General features: G+C 40.5%; 1 protein-coding gene across 2 annotated transcripts in view; it reads right to left on the bottom strand.

The window, feature by feature from the left end:
* LOC129236240 (tubby-related protein 4) overlaps positions 1–19,977 on the bottom strand; it is a 56,128-nt gene that overhangs the window by 12,720 nt on the left and 23,431 nt on the right. Inside the window, exons 3-9 of one of the 2 annotated variants that reach the window (XM_054870500.1) lie at positions 19,081–19,540; positions 18,497–19,005; positions 18,202–18,430; positions 17,866–18,128; positions 13,888–15,249; positions 7,658–8,368; positions 1,874–2,206 (exon numbers count right to left, since the gene is read on the bottom strand). In XM_054870500.1, the coding sequence (XP_054726475.1) occupies positions 1,874–2,206; positions 7,658–8,368; positions 13,888–15,249; positions 17,866–18,128; positions 18,202–18,430; positions 18,497–19,005; positions 19,081–19,540 (3,867 nt within the window). Of the gene's footprint in view, positions 1–1,873; positions 2,207–7,657; positions 8,369–13,887; positions 15,250–17,865; positions 18,129–18,201; positions 19,006–19,080; positions 19,541–19,977 lie in introns of both variants that reach the window. The other variant, XM_054870499.1, reaches the window with a different exon arrangement.

Raw genomic sequence — 19,977 nt, 5'->3', positions numbered from 1 at the left:
TACAGGGCCCAGCATTCGAAGTGTAACCAACTTCAGACCGCTCGCGCAGTTGATGCACGGGCTTAGTTAGCTAAATGATAGTCCAGAGTATTGTTTACAAGTGTGCGGAAGCATTTTGTCGAGAGTTCACGCGAAAAAAGAAAATCAGTAATGGATTTCAAACGTAGTAGTGTGATTGCATTATAATTGGCTGGAAAATCATAATCAGCGATTGTTCGTGAGCTCGAGCTTTTTGTTTATCGCACCATTACTCATTACAATGATACTGGTAGTATCGCGAAACGTGGTGGAGGTGGTAATCAAAAGACTGCAACGGCAGGTGAATTGGTTCAAAAAGTGAAGAAGCGACTTTAGCGAAATTCCGACGAAGTGCCAATCAAATGGCAAAATAACTGAAAATATCTGACCGTAGCATCCGCCGCATACTGAAAAATGATCTCAAAATTAAGCCTTACAAGATCTAAAAGGCACATGATCTCACACCAAAGCAGCAACAAGTCAGACTTGAGAGAGCGAAGGAGTTGCTTCGCTTCACCGAAAGCGGTAAAATTCCGAACATTGTGTTTTCTGACGAGAGAATTTTTTAAATTCGTAAACTCCCAAAACGAAAGGGTTGACGGATCGTTCAGAATTTGAGTCATCGATTGGTCACCAGGAGGCGGCACCCGCCATAAGTAATGGTTTGGACCGCTGTAACCGCAGATGGGCGCTCTCCAGTCAACGAGCCTGGCGCCAAGGTAAATACGAAATATTATCAGGAAAGTATTCTGGAGGTTATTTTGAAACCGTGTGAAGACAAACATTTCAGTGGCAGACCATGGACATTTCAACAGGACTCGGCACCGTCTCACAACGCTCGAGTGAATCAAGAATGGCTACAAAACAACGTTTCGAACTTCATAACGTCCACTCAATGACTCTCAAATTCACCAGACGCGAATCCGATGTTCTTGGGTCATTTTGGAGAGCAAGTTCCGATCGAAAAGATTCACCAGTCTCGCGGCGCTGAAAAAAGCCATTGTGGGCCAAAACACATTCGGGCCGCTTGCGATTCGTTTCTGGATCGTCTCAAGGCCATAGTCAAGGCAAAAGGTGGTCATATTGAGCAAAAGTAAATTGATTCTTAATTTTGTATTATTTTCACACATTTTTTACTTTGAATTGAATAAAAGTAATTTTCCAAACTAAATTTATGGTAATTTTAATTGGTTACACTTCGAGTGTCGGACCCTGTATTAATGAACATACCTTTTTACTATTAATACGAAGGTTGCCTTTCATATTTTACACCCTTGCAGCATCACGAGTGAGGAGCTGCAATTCGATATTTTTATCGAAAAGTTTGGTATTTTTTAACATACACTTACTTAATGTTTTCAATTTATTTTTTCAGTTAGTTGAAAAATTCATCTTCCACTTCTTAGTGGCGAAAGTACTTCGAAAATTGGCTCGAGCGATTACAGAAATGTATGGACTTCCAAGGAGAATATTTTTAAAAAATAATAGAGCCATTTTCATTATTATTTACTGTACTTATTGGGTGCAAAATATTAAAGGTAACCCTTGCAGCGAGCACTATTCTGCATATAAACTTCGTATTTAACTCCAGCGACTTATAGCGTTTCGCAACGTACATTTTTTCAGCCAAGCCTTTATTGTTTGAAAATGGACGCTTTTGTATCAGTTACTCGTACACTGCTCATGTGGATATGTATGTGTTAATTTAATAATTTAAAGCTTATGTACTTTTCTTCTGTCGACGTCCGTGTTCCGCCCCCATACATTGCACATATATGCACTATATACGAATACATATGTACAGACATGTGTATGTGTAGAAACACATACGAGTATACTTATAGTAAATGCATACCTTTTGAAGTAGTTGTGCCTTTTGGAATGTTTCCAAATCACGATATTGTTTATTGTAATTGGCGCCTCCGTTTTCTTCGCCTGACCCATTTGTTCCATTGCCTTCATCGTCTGAACTGTCTATGAGACATTGTTTTTTACGATATCGCCTATTTAGTAGAGGTGAATTTAATATTTGACGAATGGGGGAACTGCTTTGACGTTTGTTCTTTTTGCTGACAGCAGGCGAAGCTGGAGAGCTGCGCGGTAGGCGCTGTGGTGTAGCAGGTGGTGTGAGACGACCCTCATCGAGGTCGCGCAATCGGCTGATAATGTTCTCTAATGTAGTAAGTGCCTGCAAGATATATTATATATGTAAATGGTTTTAAGACGTGTCGCTGAGGATATGCAGTTGTGCTCATACATACATATATGCACGGGTATGTGTATACATGAATACATTCAAATATAGCATATAAGACCCCTGCAGGGAAAAGCGAAACTAGTATGGAAACATTCTAATATTTAATAAAGGGAATGATACTAATTCGTCATTAATTAGATAATAAAGTTTAAAACGCGTCTATAGAACCACCATTAACATTTAATTGAAAAAGAGGTTGTCTGTAAAGTCGGTTTACTGACGATAGTTTAACGTGATAACGTCATAAGAAAATAGTAATTGAATGGTTGCATTTTTAAAAAGAAAATTTTAATTTTATTTGTTTGATAGATATTTTGTATGGATATAGAGAATGAGTTAACATAACATAACATAATATACTTTAACATAACATAACATAACATAACATAACATAACATAACATAACATAACATAACATAACATAACATAACATAACATAACATAACATAACATAACATAACATAACATAACATAACATAACATAACATAACATAACATAACATAACATAACATAGCATAACATAACATAACATAACATAACATAACATAACATAACATAACATAACATAATTAACATAACATAACATAACATAACATAACATAACATAACATAACATAACATAACATAACATAACATAACATAACATAACATAACATAACATAACATAACATAACATAACATAACATAACATAACATAACATAACATAACATAACATAACATAACATAACATAACATAACATAACATAACATAACATAACATAACATAACATAACATAACATAACATAACATAACATAACATAACATAACATAACATAACATAACATAACATAACATAACATAACATAACATAACATATCATAACATAACATAACATGCTGTTCAAGCAAGGTAACGACGCATGAGCAAGATAACGACGCATTTTTTGGTGCGTGCAGCTGGCTACATAGAATTATAAGACGTTATCACGTCAAAAAATAATAATAACATTTAAACAACAGGTATTATTAACAAACTTGGTTTTTTTTTAAATTCTTCAAGTAAATCAAATTAATAATAATCAATAAGAGGGCATATGCAAATACAAATAATTGAATTTATATATGTACATATGCGCATATACATACTCATATACGCTCACTTAAGTAGGAGAGAGCAAGATGTCGAACGTTACCGTTCGTTTGCTTTGTCGTTCGTTCCGCGCTTTCGCTTGCAGTTCATTCAAGGTAACGGCAATGAGCAAGGTAACGACATGTGAGCAAGGTAACGGCAATGAGCAAGGTAACACTAATGAGCAAGGTAACGACACATTTTTTCGTGCGTGCAGCTGGCTACATAGAATTATAAGACGTTATCACGTCAAAAACTGTATCATGTCCATCAAATAGAGGCAACAATGACGAGTAATTCATATTTGCAAGAAATTTCTTCACAATACCTATATAAAGGGTGATTAGACTGGAGGTACTTTTTCCAATAAGGGTGGTTTGACAGATCATGCGTGACTACTGACAAATTATATACATAAGTTTTTTCAGTTTTCATTGACATTTTATCATGGAAAGACTTACGCCTCAACAACGTTTACTAATCATACAACTGTATTACGAAAATCGACGCTTTGTGAAAAGTCATTCAAAATTCATGTTTACGGATGGCCGCATTATGGCGCAGTTGCGGCCAAGATTTGAAAGGGATTATATTTACAAAATAAATGTCATGAATGGTTCTACACAAAAATAATAAAGATGATTGATCACCCTTTACACGATTTAAAAGTAGTTAATCTAGTCCTATTAAATGTATTACATCAGATTCTATTTAATCTAGATGTTCCCTGCCTCAGGTTGGGAATTGTTTGAAAGCCAAATCCTTTCCGTAAATTTTCCGTGTTGCAGACAAATTTCAGAACATCTGAAACAAGAGCATAATTGATTTCATTCGGATCCGTTTGAGCTCTATGAAAGGTGTGCAGTCTTGTCTTTACTAAGTCAAAACAGTTACACAAGTTATGCTCTGTGGTTTCATCATCCTTCAGACAGGCTCTACGCTCTGGTAATTTAAGTAATAGTGACCTGTCAGAAAATCAACTATTTTCCTTGTGTCTACTTTACGCATGTGATGCAGTTCCCTATTGCCGGCAAAAGGCCTTATAAGCCTTTTGACTTGACACAAGACTTCTCAGTGGGTAATTCTTTGAGTATTATCTCAACTATTTATCTTGCATTTAGCTTCTGTCCGGTTGATAACACAGTATATTCTCGCAGAGACTGAAATTGCTTGAATTTCGGACTGAAAGACGCTAGGATATTTCACCACTGGTTCGAAGAATTTCCTATTAGATTCCCGCACCGACTACAGTATTTTTTTCGAACCGTCTGTGAACCATGCGAGACTTCTTGAGACTTTCCAGTTAAAACCCGTTTTGGAATCATATGACCTGTTAATGAACGTACTTTATTTTGATTCGGCATCTCTGTTATGATACTTGTACGAATAAACTCAGGAAGATCTTTCCCAAGTAAGACTTGCATTTTGACGTGATAACGTCTTATAATTCGATTTAACAGGCTGCACGCACGAAAAAATGTGTCGTTACCTTGCTCATTGCCGTTACCTTGAATGAACTGCAAGCGAAAGCGCGGAACGAACGACAAAGCAAACAAAGCAAACGAACGGCAACGTTCGACATCTTGCTCTCTCCTACTTAAATGAGCGTATATGTGTATGTATATGCGCATATGTACATATATAAATTCACGTATTTGTATTTGCATATGCCTTCTTATTGATTATTATTAATTTGATTTACTTGAAGAATTTAAAATAAAACCAAGTTTGTTAATAATATCTGTTGTTTTAATGTTATTATTATTTTTTGACGTGATAACGTCTTATAATTCTATGTAGCCGGCTGCACGCACCAAAAAATGCGTCGTTATCTTGCTCATGCGTCGTTACCTTGCTTGAACAGCACGTTATGTTATGTTATGTTATGCTATGTTATGCTATGTTATGTTATGTTATGTTATGTTATGTTATGTTATGTTATGTTATGTTATGTTATGTTATGTTATGTTATGTTATGTTATGTTATGTTATGTTATGTTATGTTATGTTATGTTATGTTATGTTATGTTATGTTATGTTATGTTATGTTATGTTATGTTATGTTATGTTATGTTATGTTATGTTATGTTATGTTATGTTATGTTATGTTATGTTATGTTATGTTATGTTATGTTATGTTAAAGTATATTATGTTATGTTAATGTTAACTCATTCTCTATATCCATACAAAATATCTATCAAACAAATAAAATTAAAATTTTCTTTTGAAAAATGCAACCATTCAATCAGTATTTCCTTATGACGTTATCACGTTAAACTATCGCCAGTAAACCGACTTTACAGACAACCTCTTTTTAAGGCACTTCTGAGTGCACAACAGTCAACAGTCGCTTCTATAGCAACAGTGGAACAGCTGTTCATAGCATCAGTTCTCTAGCCATGCGCAGAAAACTAGTCGCAGCAATCGATCTCATAAAATATTAATTCGCAATTCAACGAGCATTAATTTTATTTATGACCCTCAAGTGAATACCTTAAATTGTATTGCTTTATTCGTTTTTTTAAGTATTTTTTTTTAATAATTTTTTAGGATTTACTTATGATGCAAGGTTTTTGAAACAATTTTTGAACTTTTATCACAGTATTTTCTACAATGGAAAAAATCAAGTATCGTGCAGTGATTGAATTTTTATTCTTGGAAGGTTTAAAAGCAAAGCAAATTTAACATATGAACGAATATTGAAAGTGTATAAGGACTTCTCGTCATCATTTAGTGCAGTAGAAAGATGGGTTGCTGAATTGAAACGTGGTCGTACAAGCCTTGAAAACGATCCATGTAAAGGACGTCCAAAAACAGCAGCAAGCAATACTTTGACTGAAATATTAGGTGTCCCCCTCGGCAAGCAATTGCAAACCTCCGAGTGTATTTATGCTCTTCATAGAAACGATTTTCCGTTCGGAGTCTGCGTAAAACTGTAGGTCTCTCCATTTGTGGAGCTCAAAGCACGCCTCAAATAGGAGGCGGAGCTGGGCCAGTTATTATTATTATTTTTTTTTATTGGGCTTCAGAAAATTGTGTGCACAATGCGAGCCGCATTCGCTAACAATGGAACAAAAACACATTCGAATGAGACTTTCTGAGCAACATTTAGAACCTTTTCGAAAGGATAAAGTGATTTTGTGATTTTGTCTCACTATTAATGAGACTTGGGTCTATCATCCTAATCCCTAATCAAAACAAGAGGCTCAAGAGTGGTGTGAACCTGGTGCTCCGGCTCCGAAACTATTTCGTGTCCAGAAATTGGCCAAGAAGGTGTTAGCTTCAGTTTTTTGGAATACAAAAAGAATTTTATTTGTGGATTACTTGCAAACTGGTACAACAGTAAATTCCGAGCATTATTGTAACCTTTTAGATCGACTGAAGGAAAAAATTCGTGATACTCGTAAAAGACCCAGTTTGCAAAAGAAAAAATAATTTTTCATCAGGCCAATGCACCGTGTCACAAGATCATTTTGAAGATGGCTAAAATCTATGAAATAAAGTTCTAATTGTTGGAGCATCCATCGTTTTCACCAGATTTGGCCCTTAGCGACTTCTATATGTTTCTCGGTACAAAAACAATTCATGCGTGGAAAGCGTTTTTCATCAAATGATGAGGTCATAACAGCGTATTTTGCAGCCCGTCCAGATTCTCACTTCGGGGAAGGAGTTCATACTTTGGAATCTCGTTGGAACAAGTGTATCTCTACGAGTATATTCAGGAAGCTTAAACTGAATAATAAAGTGTATTTCAAAACATATAATTGTGGTTTTCTTATCGAACCGCAAAACTTATTGAACAACCTAGTATAGTACAATATTTTAGTTCACAACTCGTATTTTTCCCTACAGAGACGTAGCTGAGTACTTCAGACACTTTGTGATGACAAGAGTGATCAGTTTGTAGTCTGCAATAATTACATTGAAATCATAAAAATGGTTAGAAGCTGTGCATTTTTAGAGCAATGCAGATATATTTTTCACTCATATGTGATTGCTATAAGAGAAAAAAAGTGGGAAAGTATTCACACAGGACCAGACTACAAATGAGTCGTTAGTTAGCTAAGGACTTTTGTAATGAATGATAATGAAAATGTGAGCGCTTATTTGATACTCAGCTCCCTTGCAGGGAATGTATGTGTGTACATACACATATGTATGTATGCTTGTACCTTATATTTATGCATGCCAGTTAATAGAAGTTAATATAAAAATCGCATGTGATGCGGAATTACTGAATTATTATGATCTGTTTTTTTGAAATTATGTACCTGTGCTTGTAATGAAACAGAAGCTTTTGCTTCCACAGGCGTTGCCTCAACAGCATTCAGAGTGGCGTTTCCACCTTGCATTTGCCCCAACGGATCACACTGAGTTCTAACAGTATTCAAATTAGTTTGTGCCTCTCTACGTCGCCAACGAACCTCAGTTAATTGTTTTACGAAACTAAATCCATTCTCATTTTTGCGCCCCAAAAGTGGTGTGGAGCTTTCGGTGTTTGTTTCACTACTGCTGCCAGTTTCTTTACTTCTACTTCTGATACCGAATCGATGTTTACGTGTAAAAAGTGGACTGTCGGTGAAGCTTGTAATTACATCCAACTTTTTCTTTCTCGGCGTACTACCGCTTTTTTTCCTTTGTTGTTGTGGTTGCTCCATATACTTGCTTTCAAAAGTGAAGTCTTTTTTATTGCTGGTGGACACAAAGCGTATTGCTTCCTCCTTTTTGGGGTCGCCCACAGTTCTCTTTGGCGTCTGGCATTGTTTACACAGCTCGTTGGGATTAACACCTCGGTGACTTTTGAAACAGGTTGTTAATTGGTTGGTTTCGTTGCCACTGGTGTTACCTTCAGCAATTTCTTGGAGTTTATGTGGAATTTTGTCAAGCTCCTTGCTGGTTAATTTAGTTTGACTGAAGACTAAGTCACATGAATCGAGGCTCTTCGATTTTCCCGACTTTTCCAATTTTGGTTTGCGCGAATCCTAAAAAGAAGTTAGATACTTAGTCTAGTAGACTTTCAAATGGTAGCTAATTTTTATGAGAAGCATGGCAGGAATACATGCAATGGTGGTTCAAGATAGGGCCACTTTTAAAAAGAAGGAATTTCTCTGAGGTTTCATGGCTGCGGTAAAGATAAAAGCTAGATTCTATTAGAGGAAATTAGCGATTAGAACCTTACACGGTTTAGTTTTCTTCTCGCTTGTGTAATGATAGACATTTGTATAACTCCTGTTTTGTATAACCAGAACTTTAAAGATTTATAGCCTTTGCTGTTTAGGAATGTCAAAGTTTTTCATGGTAATATTGCAACTGAAGCCTTGCTATTTACCGCCGAGTGCTTAGGCCAGGTTAGGTATAAGCGATTGCCCTGTGGGACACACTCACACTTATAGCTCATTGTTATGCCTCATGGGGAACTTGCCCCTATCTCTCCTAAAACCAATGTGTACTTTTCAAACATTTTAGAATATCGCTGATTTCTTCAAAACTGAGATCTTTCAGCTCATTAAAAAATTGTCTACCTAGAATTGTAAACCTACGTCTGGATAGAGCAGCACTGTGGCACAGTAGGTGCGAGATCGTCTCTCACTCTTCTGTGACTAGAAACTTGACGCAGAAGTCCTGTGTTTGCACACCCACCCTCTGGGCGTGCCTACCTATTGAGCAGTGCCCCGTTATAACTGAGACCTTAGCAGAGATTCTGTGCGTTTAGCAGTGAGAGCCGGTTACAATTGTTAGTCGATTCTGCAGGTGGTTTCATCACGCCATCTTTCATTTGCTGCTCTACAATTTCCTCAAAGATAAGTACAATAGCTTGCATGTTTTTAAGGGTATACCTATATACTCATCGGTCATTTTGGTGCTGAGTTTCGCTAGTCCATGGACTCTGCAGTTACCCTCAATGTCGCAATGGCCAGGAACCCATGTTGCCTTCAGGTGAAATGACTCAGTTATTCCGTTAAGAGATGTGCGGAATGTCATAGCTACCTTGGAGCTTGTCGACTGTTTTGTGAGGGATTTTATCGTTGCCTGGCTATCAGTGAAAATGTAGATATCATCTCCAGGTATTGCATCATATTGTACCAGTGTCGCGGTTCATTAATGCCATCAGTTTAGCCTGAAAGACACTACAGTAGTCGGGGAGCAGAAAGCTGAAGGAGGTGCCGAGATGTTTGGAATACACACCTCCGTCCACTCAGGTCGCGAGCTTTGAGCTTCGCTGTGTATAGGTGGATGGACTCGCCTTGTTGTACATCGTACCATGCCCACTCTTCCTTTGAGGGTAGGAGGGTCGTGAACGTTGTAATGTCAAGTGTTTGCGGAAGTGCATAGTCCACCAGACCGAAAAACTGCGAAATGCCAGCCAGGAGAACTTACAGTTGTTGCAAAGCTTTAATAAAGCACAGAAATCGAGGCATAATACCTTCATTGAGACTTAACAGTGACCCATCATACAAAAAAATTGCTACAGCACGCGAAAAAAACATAGTACCTCAATATTTTGACCGGTTGTGACTATTTTTCTTTTTTTTAATGTTTGTTAGGTTTTTGGAAAAAAAAACTCTCACTCCTCAAACTCAAAATTTATCCTTTCCATCCTTACACCCACACAATAGTCAGCGCATTATTTGCATTGTTGCTGCTAAAACCATCTGTGCGATCCTTCTGGCAGAAAAATGTGAAACACAGATGGCGCTACAAGCAGTAAGAAGACGTTGTTCCTAAGCAACGACAGGTGCGCATTCCTTCTATTAGGGACTGGTAGCGGTAGGCAATAGCCTACCCTGTCAGAAATCAAATATATTAACCAAACTAACGCAAGACCAGTCTTGTCGAGGCCCTATGCTCCCGAGAGGAGTGAACAAGGAAAAAAATGGTTTTGCTAGAAGTGTTGCTCATTGTGTAGCAAAAACCCACATAAATCCAAACTCAAATTCAAACTCCAATTCAAACAAACTCTTTGCAACACGTAATGGAGGATGGTTCCATGTGTAGAAGTCCACGCAAGTGGGGAAAGTTACTGATCGCCATTCACTTGGGAGTGGCCAGAACGATTTTTCTGCATATGGTTCAAGCAGCTCACACCGTCCGGGATCTCTGGGTAGCTTCCGAACACCCGTTCAGGAGTGAGCTAACGCGAGAAGGCGAAGCATTCCAGATAGCTGGTTGTGCGCTGGGTTTGGGACCCGCCACTGAAAAATCCCCCCAATGAAACGAACTGCAAAGCCTCGGATGAGAACTGCCTTTACGGATGACGACCCCTGCAAACAAAATAAGGAATATGATTTGAGGGTTGAGAGCTGGTTGATGTCCTCGTGAGAGTAAAGGCTGACATCACTGCCATCCAAGAGATGCGATGGACGGGGCAAGGTAAGAAAACCATAGGACCTTGCGACGTCTACTACAGCTGCCATGTAAAGGAGCGCAAATTAGGTGTCGGATTTGTTGTGGGAGAGAGACTTCGTCGCCAAATACTGTCGTTCACTCCTGTGAACGAGCGTCTCGCAATAATCCGCATCAAAGCGCTGTTTTTTAACATCTCGCTAATTTGCGGCCACGCCCCGACGGAAGAGAAGGACGATGCGACTAAAGATTCCTTCTATGAGCACTTGGAACGTTCCTATGAGCGCTGCCCCCTCCACGACATAAAAATCGTGCTTGGCGACTTCAACGCCAGGGTGGGCAAGGAGGGAATTTTTGGTCCCACAGTCGGAAAATTCAGCCTGCACAACGAAACATCCGGTAACGGACAGAGGCTGATCGACTTCGCCGGGGCCCGAAACATGGTAGTCTGCAGCACCAAATTCCAACATAAAAAGATACACCAAGCTACCTGGCTGTCTCCTGATCGAAAAACGCGAAACCAGATCGATCATGTTGTGATAGATGGAAGACACGCTTCTAGTGTATTAGATGTACGTACGATCCGAGGACCCAACACCGACTCGGATCATTACTTTGTTGCAGCCAAACTGCGCACTCGCCTCTGTGCAGCAAAAAACGTACATACATACACCTACGCAAAGAATGTTCAACATCGAAATGCTGCAATCACAACAGACAGCCAGAAGATTTGCCACTCGACTCTCACTCCTGCTCTCAGAGACCACTGCCCAACAAACCGGCATGCACGAGCAATGGAGCAACATTTCTCGTTCCCTACGTACCGCCGCCGAAGAAGAAATAGGATACCGGCGAGCCCGAAAAAACAGTTGGTAAGACGAGGAATGTCATGCTGCCGCCGAAAGAAAAGATGCCGCCTATAGAGCCACGCTGCGATCGGGCGCAACGCGAGCCATATGGGATCGCTACAGAGAGCTAAACAAGGAAGAGAGACGTATTATCCGAAAGAAGAAACGAGAGGCCGAAATACGTGAGTGCGATGAGCTTGAGATGCTAGCCAACAGGAACAACGCCCAAAAATTCTACCAGAAATTTCGGCGGCTTACAGAAGGTTTTAAGACCGGGGCGTTTTCCTGTAAGAACAAAGACGGCGAACTGGTGACTGACGTACAGAGCAATCTTAAATTATGGAGGGAACACTTCTCGAACCTGTTAAACAGTGACAGCTGCGCATGTCATAGAGAATGTGAAGATCCCGATACCCCAATCGCTGACGACGGAATTATCGTTCCGTTACCCGACCATGACGAGGTGAGAATAGCAATATCACGGCTAAAGAACAACAAAGCCGCGGGCGCCGACGGACTGCCGGCTGAGCTATTCAAACATGGTGGCGAGGAGCTGGTAAGGTGCATGGATCAGCTCCTACGCAAAATATGGTCGAATGAAAGCATGCCTGCCGATTGGAATTTAAGTGTGCTCTGCCCAATCCATAAGAAGCGCGATCCTGCAATCTGTGCCAATTACCGTGTGATTAGTCTCTAAATATCGCCTATAAGGTTCTAGCGAGCGTATTGTGTGAAAGGCTGAAGCCCACCGTCAACCAACTGATTGGACCTTATCAGTGTGGCTTTAGACCTGGAAAGTCTACCATCGACCAAATATTTACAATACGCCAAACCGTCGATTTCAAAGCTGCATTCGACAGTACGGAAAGGAGTTACCTGTATGCCGCTATGTCTGAATTTGGTATCCCCGCAAAACTAATACGGCTTTGCAAGAAGACGTTGCTCAACACCAGCAGCGCCGTCAGAATTGGGAAGGACCTCTCCGAGGTTACCAAACGAGGTTTCAGACAGGGTGACTCGCTGTCGTGTGACTTCTTTAACCTGATGTTGGAAAGCATCGTATGAGCCGCAGAACTTAATCGCTCAGGCACAATATTTTATAAGAGCGTACAATTGTTGGCGTATGCCGATGATATCGATATCATCGGCCTTAACAACCGCGCTGTTAGTTCTGCCTTTTCCAAACCGGATAAAGAGGCAAAGCGAATGGGTTTTGTGGTGAACGAGGACAAAATGAAGTACCTCCTGTCTTCAAACAAACAGTCGGGGCACTTGCGTATCGGCTCCCACGTCACTGTAGACAGTTATAATTTCGAGGTTGTAAAAGACTTTGTTTATTTAGGAACCAGCATTAACACCGATAACAATGCCAGCCTTGAAATCCAACGTAGAATCTCTCTTGCCAACAAGTGCTACTTTGGACTAAGTAGGCAACTGAGCAGTAAAGTCCTCACTCGACGAACAAAACTAACACTCTACAAGACTCTCATCATGCCCGTACTAACGTATGGCGCAGAAGCTTGGACGATGACAACATCCGATGAAGCGACGCTTGGAGTGTTCGAGAGAAAGATTCTGCGTAAGATTTTTGGACCTTTGCACGATGGCAACGGCGAATATCGCAGACGATGGAACGATGAGCTGTATGAGCTTTACGACGACATAGACATAGCGAAGCGAATAAAGATCCAGCGGCTATGTTGGCTGGGTCATGTCGTCCGAATGGATACAAACACTCCGGCTTTGAAAGTATTCGATGCGGTACCAGCTGGTGGTAGCAGAGGAAGAGGAAGGCCTCCTCTGTGTTGGAAAGATCAGGTGGAGAAGGACTTGGCTTCACTTGGTGTGTCCCATTGGCGCCGGTTAGCACGAGAAAGAAACGACTGGCGCGTTTTGTTAAACTCGGCCAAAATCGCGTAAGCGGTTATCGCGCCAATTAAGAAGAAGAACACGTAATGTGGTAGAACTCTGCAGTAAGACCGAAAGCGAAAACAATGAAGTCTTTCACTTGTTCGATGACGAGCTCCTTAACAGCTCTCATAGGCTGATTCTATTATCGTTTTAATTTCATTAGCTTAGGCTGGTTTGAGAACTTCATACATTTGTATATGGATGTCAACAGAAACGATTGCCAATCTTTTGTTCCAACCGGTCATGTTTACACGCTTACGTCAATAGTTGTTTTAAACACTATGAGCATTACTCGAAGGGATGAGTCTTCAATTTTCTTTACAGCAACACTCGTTCGGGAGCTTTTTGTTGCTTTAGCGAAGTCTATAATTGTTACCTAAAACGTAAAGGAAACTTACCTCGTTATTTTGTCGCTTCTTTCTGGTTCTGCGTTTGTCTACTAATATTAAACGTTTAACGGGCGCATCTCTTCGCAAAGCCATTAAAGCTTCGTCGGACGGTGTAATAGCAACTGAATCCAAATAACCAACACTACAACTTCGGGTAATCGAATCGGGTAGAGCTGGTGCAATCGAAACTACCGTAGTTGTACGTTTCATGCGAATTTCCCCAGGCGTAGTGGATATGGGTGTGATGGCTACCAAAGCCTGCTGCGTGGGCGACTGAGTTTCTTCGTCTATATATAAAATATCACGTCGTTTTGTATTATTGCTGCTAACAGTATTAGTAATCGGCGTGGAACTACTAATGCACGCAGAAGATTTCAGTCTTGCATCCATACGCTCAAGATTCAAATTTAGATTCAATGGCACTGGGTTGACGTGGCTGTTTGTAGATCGAATTAATTCGGGTAGCAAAGCATTCTTTACCTGCACAACATTATTGGTGTAATCGGTGTTACTCGAATATGACATTACTGTTGTTTGACCAGTACCCGAGACAGCTGGGCGCTCGAATATTATGTCTGCAGGAGCAACGGCATTTTTTGGTGATTGCAGTGTTGGCACCGAGCCGTCACAATATAAAGGCGATATTGCGTGACGTGACTGGCAACTGGAATTCGAACTGGAACGACTGTAATTGTTTTTAAAGCTACTATAACCAGGACCTAGACTACTACGTATTCCTGGCGTAGTGGCAGTAATATTTTTTGGACGCATTAGCTTGCTATTATTTGTTCCGTTGGTGGCATGAAGTAAAGTACTGTTAGGAAGTGCTGCTCTGGCGCCATTGTGGTATCCATTTACATCTTGTGACTCAGTTGAGGAATCATCGTCATAGGATTCTGCTTTGGCCAATGGGCTAATGCCAGCACCAACGTTCGTACACTGTGTTCCATTGCCATTTAATGAATTTTTGTGTCGCGCTAATAGGTGATTAGGTCGTGGTGACATCGGTGCAATTGGTGGGGATGAATCGTTAAGACGACGATGTGCCGCTGCTGTTGTTGCTTTCGCTTGCGATTCTGCAATTGTTGCTTGTATTTGATTGTAATTATTGCCATTACCCCTGGCGCCATTTAGTAGAGCTACATCGTCTTCGTCTTCGGAGAAAATATTTGGATTAAAATTTGGATCCGGCCCCGAAGGAAAGTCATCACGTAGTTCAGTTATAACTAGTGTCATTTGTCTTGGCTGCAGGTGTAATACGGACGTTTTATACGTTATTTGGCCTAAATTGGCTGGGACGGTTTTAGCAAGTCCATGAATTTTAAATTTGGTACCCCATATATTTGAGGTAACCTCAACCAGTTTCTCCTCCTATGGAAAGTAAAATGTGGAGTAATTGTTAAAAATGTTTTCTTTGGCGAATAAATAGAATTGCGGAATAATTAATAGAAATATTTATAATAAATCTACAAATGTATGCAAATTTTTTGCGGGTATATTAACAGAAACTATTTTTCGGAGTGCTATTTTTGGGAGGTTGAATTAGTTTTAAAGGTTTTTTTTCGAAGATTTGGGGCTTTATTGTGAAAAAACGGTAAAAAATATTTTATTCGAAGTATTGGCCATCGCTAGCTACAACTTTCGCCCATCTTTCGGGCAATTTCCGGATGCCGTTTCTCCAAAATTCTGGCCGCTGCTTGGCTATCCATGACTCAACCCATATTTTGGTAGCCTCGTACGAGGAGAACCGCTGGTCCGCCAAATCGAGACTCATATGCCGAAACAAATGATAATCGGAGGGAGCTATGTCTGGACTATACGGCGGGTGGGGTAACACTTCCCAGCCAAGCGTTCCAAGGTATTTTTTGACAGGTTGAGCAACATGCGGCCGACCGTTGTCATGTTGCAAAATAACCTTGTCGTGCCTTTTTACCGTTTCCGGCCGTTTTTCTTTCAATGCCCGGCTTAAACGCATCAATTGCAGTCGGTAACGATCCCCCGTGATTGTTTCGCCCGGTTGGAGCAGCTCAAAATATACGACGCCGACCTGATCCCACCAAATGCAGAGCATGATTTTCTTGCCGTGAATATTCTGCTTTGCCGTCGACGTTGATGCGTGGCCGGGCAAACCCCATGATTTTTTGCGTTTTGGGCTATCGTAGTGGATCCATTTTTCGTCGCCAGTCACCACCCGATGCAAAAAACCCTTCCGATTTTGTCGCTCGATCAGCAATTCGCACGTAAAAAATCGCCGTTCGACGTCGCGCAGCTTCAACTCGTACGGGACCCAATGTTCTTGCTTTTGGATCATTCCCATCGCTTTTAGACGCTTGCAAACGGTTGATTTATCAACGCCCAATGATTCAGCAAGCTCTTCTTGGGTTTGGCACGAGTCCTCGTTTACCAATTCCTCCAATTCCGCGTCCTCGAACTTTTTGGGCTGGCCAAGACGCTCCTTGTCTTCGGTGTGAAAATCACCACTTTTGAATCGTCGAAACCAGTACTCACATGTTGAAATCGACGGAGTATGGTCTGGGTAGGCCTCCTGCAGCAATTCACGGGCTTGGGCTGTATTTTTTTTTCAAATTGAAGCAGAAAAACAAAGCTTCCCGCAAATTGCGTTTCGACGGCACGAAAGTTGACATACTCGGAGCACGAAAACACTGCGTTGTTTATACTTCAGCGAAATGACAGATACTGATAAACAAAGCCTAGGGATGAGGCTTTGTCATGAATATATATTCAGTATTTCCAACGCGATAAAGTGATAAATAGCGCCATCTGTGTGTCACCTTTAAAACTAATTCAACCTCCGCGAAGTAATTTCAATTGTCGCTGTCGGAAAAAAAGCCTTTTTATTTTTTGGTATTTTGTACTGAATACACGCTACATTGTCCGTTTCCAAGTAGAAAATGTTTTATTGAATTTATAAAAAAAACCATAATTTTTTCAGTAGATCTCGTAAAGTATCGATCAACCAATTTAAAGTTTCACACTAAAGAACTTCTTTGCTTTTTTTGTTTGTTCCATTCAGTTGTGAGTTACAACACCCAACAATGGAAAGAGAAGAGAAAATTGGCTACATTTTACAGTTTTTCTGTGATAAAGACGTAAATGCAGGCCAGCCCACTGAAATTGTGAATGGTGTTTATGGTGCCGATACTGTAAAAGCTGATGACGTGCATTTTGGCTTTGTCGACTCCGTTCAGGCATTTTTGATGTTAAAGAAAATGTCGATAATGCCGAAAATATCGATAAAATCACAGAAATAATGTTAGTAGTCGTAGCATCGCCCAGAAGCTAAAGATCGGTCATAAAACGGTTTTAAGCCATTTGCGCAAAAATAATAGATTTCTTTTCCCCCAAACTAATATTATGACGGCCTCGGCAATCTAGCGTAAGTGCACTAGCCTGCCATCCCATAGGTTGTGGGTGCGAATCCCACGTAAAGCACGGTCCTCGCACTTTTCCAAATTTACCTACTTTTCATGTTCTCAACCATCTGTCAGAAAAATGTGAGACACAGATGGCGCTCGAAGCAGTAAGAAGGCGTTGTTCCTAAGCAACGACAAGTGGGCATTCCCACTACTTAGGACTGGTAGCGGCAGGCTACTCATCTACCCTGTTAGAAATCAAAAACAGATTAACGAAACCAACGCAAGACTGAGTCTTGTCGAGACCCTATGCTCCCGAGAGGAGTGAACAAAAAAAAATATTATGAAAACCAAGTTCGTTAAGTTCCGTTTTTGCCCACTTTGTCCATGACTAAACCTCACGTTTCGGTGTTAAGCAGTTTGCGCTCTTGAGCCAGTTTTAGTAGCAATCCTACACTTTAGCCCTTTTTGAATTATTGTTAAACGTACCCTCATGCACTCCATTAATACTTAACATGTTTTAGATATTTTGCAATAGCTTGCTTTTCACAATTATTTCAGGGTAGCAATCTACATACTAAAAATAGTAACTAAGCTCGAAACTATAGCATACTTCAGGAAGTGTATCAACATAGGCGAGCTCATCCAAGCTATCGGGTTCAATAGTGGTATTCATTGAATTCTTATCACCATTGCCATGTTGGTTCTTTTTTTGGCGCGTCTTTCGTTGGCGTGGTGCGCGCGGTGAGCTGCGATACCGTTCCTCAAATTCGCTATCGGAAGAATCGGTTCTTCCACTTTGTCCGGTGGTGGTAGATTGGCTGGATCCAGATGAGCTTTTCCATTCCGGCGAGTATTGCAAAAATACCGGAGAATCTAGTTTAAAAAATTAAATGAAAAAAAAAACTTTTATTAGCTTAGCTAAGAGCTTTGTTTTTTGTTTACACACCATTCGCTTGTGGATCGAATATTACAAATTCTGGACGTATCTTCGAGGTACGTTTACCCTTGAGAAGCGGTACGAGACCACCCAAGTACTCCAAATAGAGTGTATAGCAAGTGCCCGTAGTTTGGTTCGTGTCATCGTCGTGCCTTATCATGGTGCAGTGAAAGCGTGACGAACACATTGGTGGTCGAGAAACGAACTCACGTAAGGATTTTAAATCAGGTACACAACACTGTACGCAAAAAGAAAAACAAATTGAAGTGCATCGCGTACAATAATCTCCAAATTTCCGACTTACTCTTATTGTTTGAGCAAAAAGGTTGCCAATCAGACTCCTAATTCGTGACGGCAAAGGTAACAGTGGCAATGTGCGTTCCGAACCAATGCTCGCTTGTATTTGTAGACGACATAAAAGCTGTAGCGATGCTATACGTCTCGACACCCAGGCAATGTGCACTTGGGTGCCAGTCGCAATGAATAGACGTTTGTCGTTGTGACCCCACGTGAGAGCAGATACGGGTGAAGAGGTATTTGGTAGGCATGTCTGGTACAACATATTGCCGGATTCGGTGTAGAATTTTAACATATTTTCATAAAGCGGTGCGCCCTGTTGATCGATCATGTTTAGCGAAGTCTCCAAAGTGCCGGCAACAGCGAGCAGTTCACGCGAATTACTCCATTCCATGAGTAGACCAAGATTGCCATTTAGACCAGTGTTGATATGTGCAGGCGATACATCATCGAATGACTTTAGCAAGTATATAAAACCATTTTGAAAGCTAACAGCCAATACAAAAGAACGTTTAGCTGAAATAAGTAGAGAGATTTTTTTTTTTTTACTTAAATACGTTTCACGCACACCCAATATTATTCATAACATACAGGCATTGGTAACACCTGGCTCGGATTCTTCACCCTCTTCCATTTTGAACTTTTCGCATGACCATGCCATCGATGTTATGCCAACATCGTTACAAAGCTGCACCTGCGATACCATCGCACCATGCACATCCATCACGATCACCTGGCCTTGTGTGGTGCCAAAGTACACTTGTTGATCGTCTGGCGTCCAAATGCCACAAGTAATGGTCGACTCCAGGTTCAGCATCGATGACCAGTATCGCTGACCGGCCACAGAGCCAACAAGCACGAAACCATCCTGATAACAAATAAGTGCCATTCGTCCATCGTGTGACCAAGAGAAATATGTAACTGGTGTGTTGCGATCATTAATCAATTCAATAGACCATCGGCCTTCAAACTTTATCCATACAAATATAATGCCGGAGCTATCACACGATGCCAGCTTCTGATATGGTTCATTCCATTTCACCAAGATAACCTGGAAAATTAGAGAAATGCTAATATTAATGCGAATTCTGCATATCAGTAATGTTAGTTGTCGCAGCATCGCCTACTCGTAGGAGCTAAAGATCGACCATAAAACAGTTTTAAACCATTTGCGCAAAAATAATGGATTTCCTTTTTGCTAAACTAATATACAGTCTGTGTCAGAAAAAAGGAACCGCCCTTATTCATGAAGTGTAAAAGATATATATTTAAAATTTTATGTATGTACAAAACTACCAGGCGCAATTATTCGATAAGCCGTCTGTCTCCATCTTTGACGAGTATAGCTTGGCATTTTCTTCATGCTTTGAATCAGCTTTTCTGCGTAGCTCGGCGACAAACAGGACTAGATTTTGCGAACTTGTCGCACGAGTTGCTTTAAATCATCTAGTGGCCTTCCGGCAAGATGCGTTTTCTTAGTTCCACACA

This window comes from Anastrepha obliqua, chromosome 1 (assembly GCF_027943255.1).
Source record: "Anastrepha obliqua isolate idAnaObli1 chromosome 1, idAnaObli1_1.0, whole genome shotgun sequence".
NCBI lineage: Eukaryota > Metazoa > Arthropoda > Insecta > Diptera > Tephritidae > Anastrepha > Anastrepha obliqua.
Note: the sequence above shows the minus strand (reverse complement) of the source record. Positions and strands in the feature narration are given on the sequence as shown.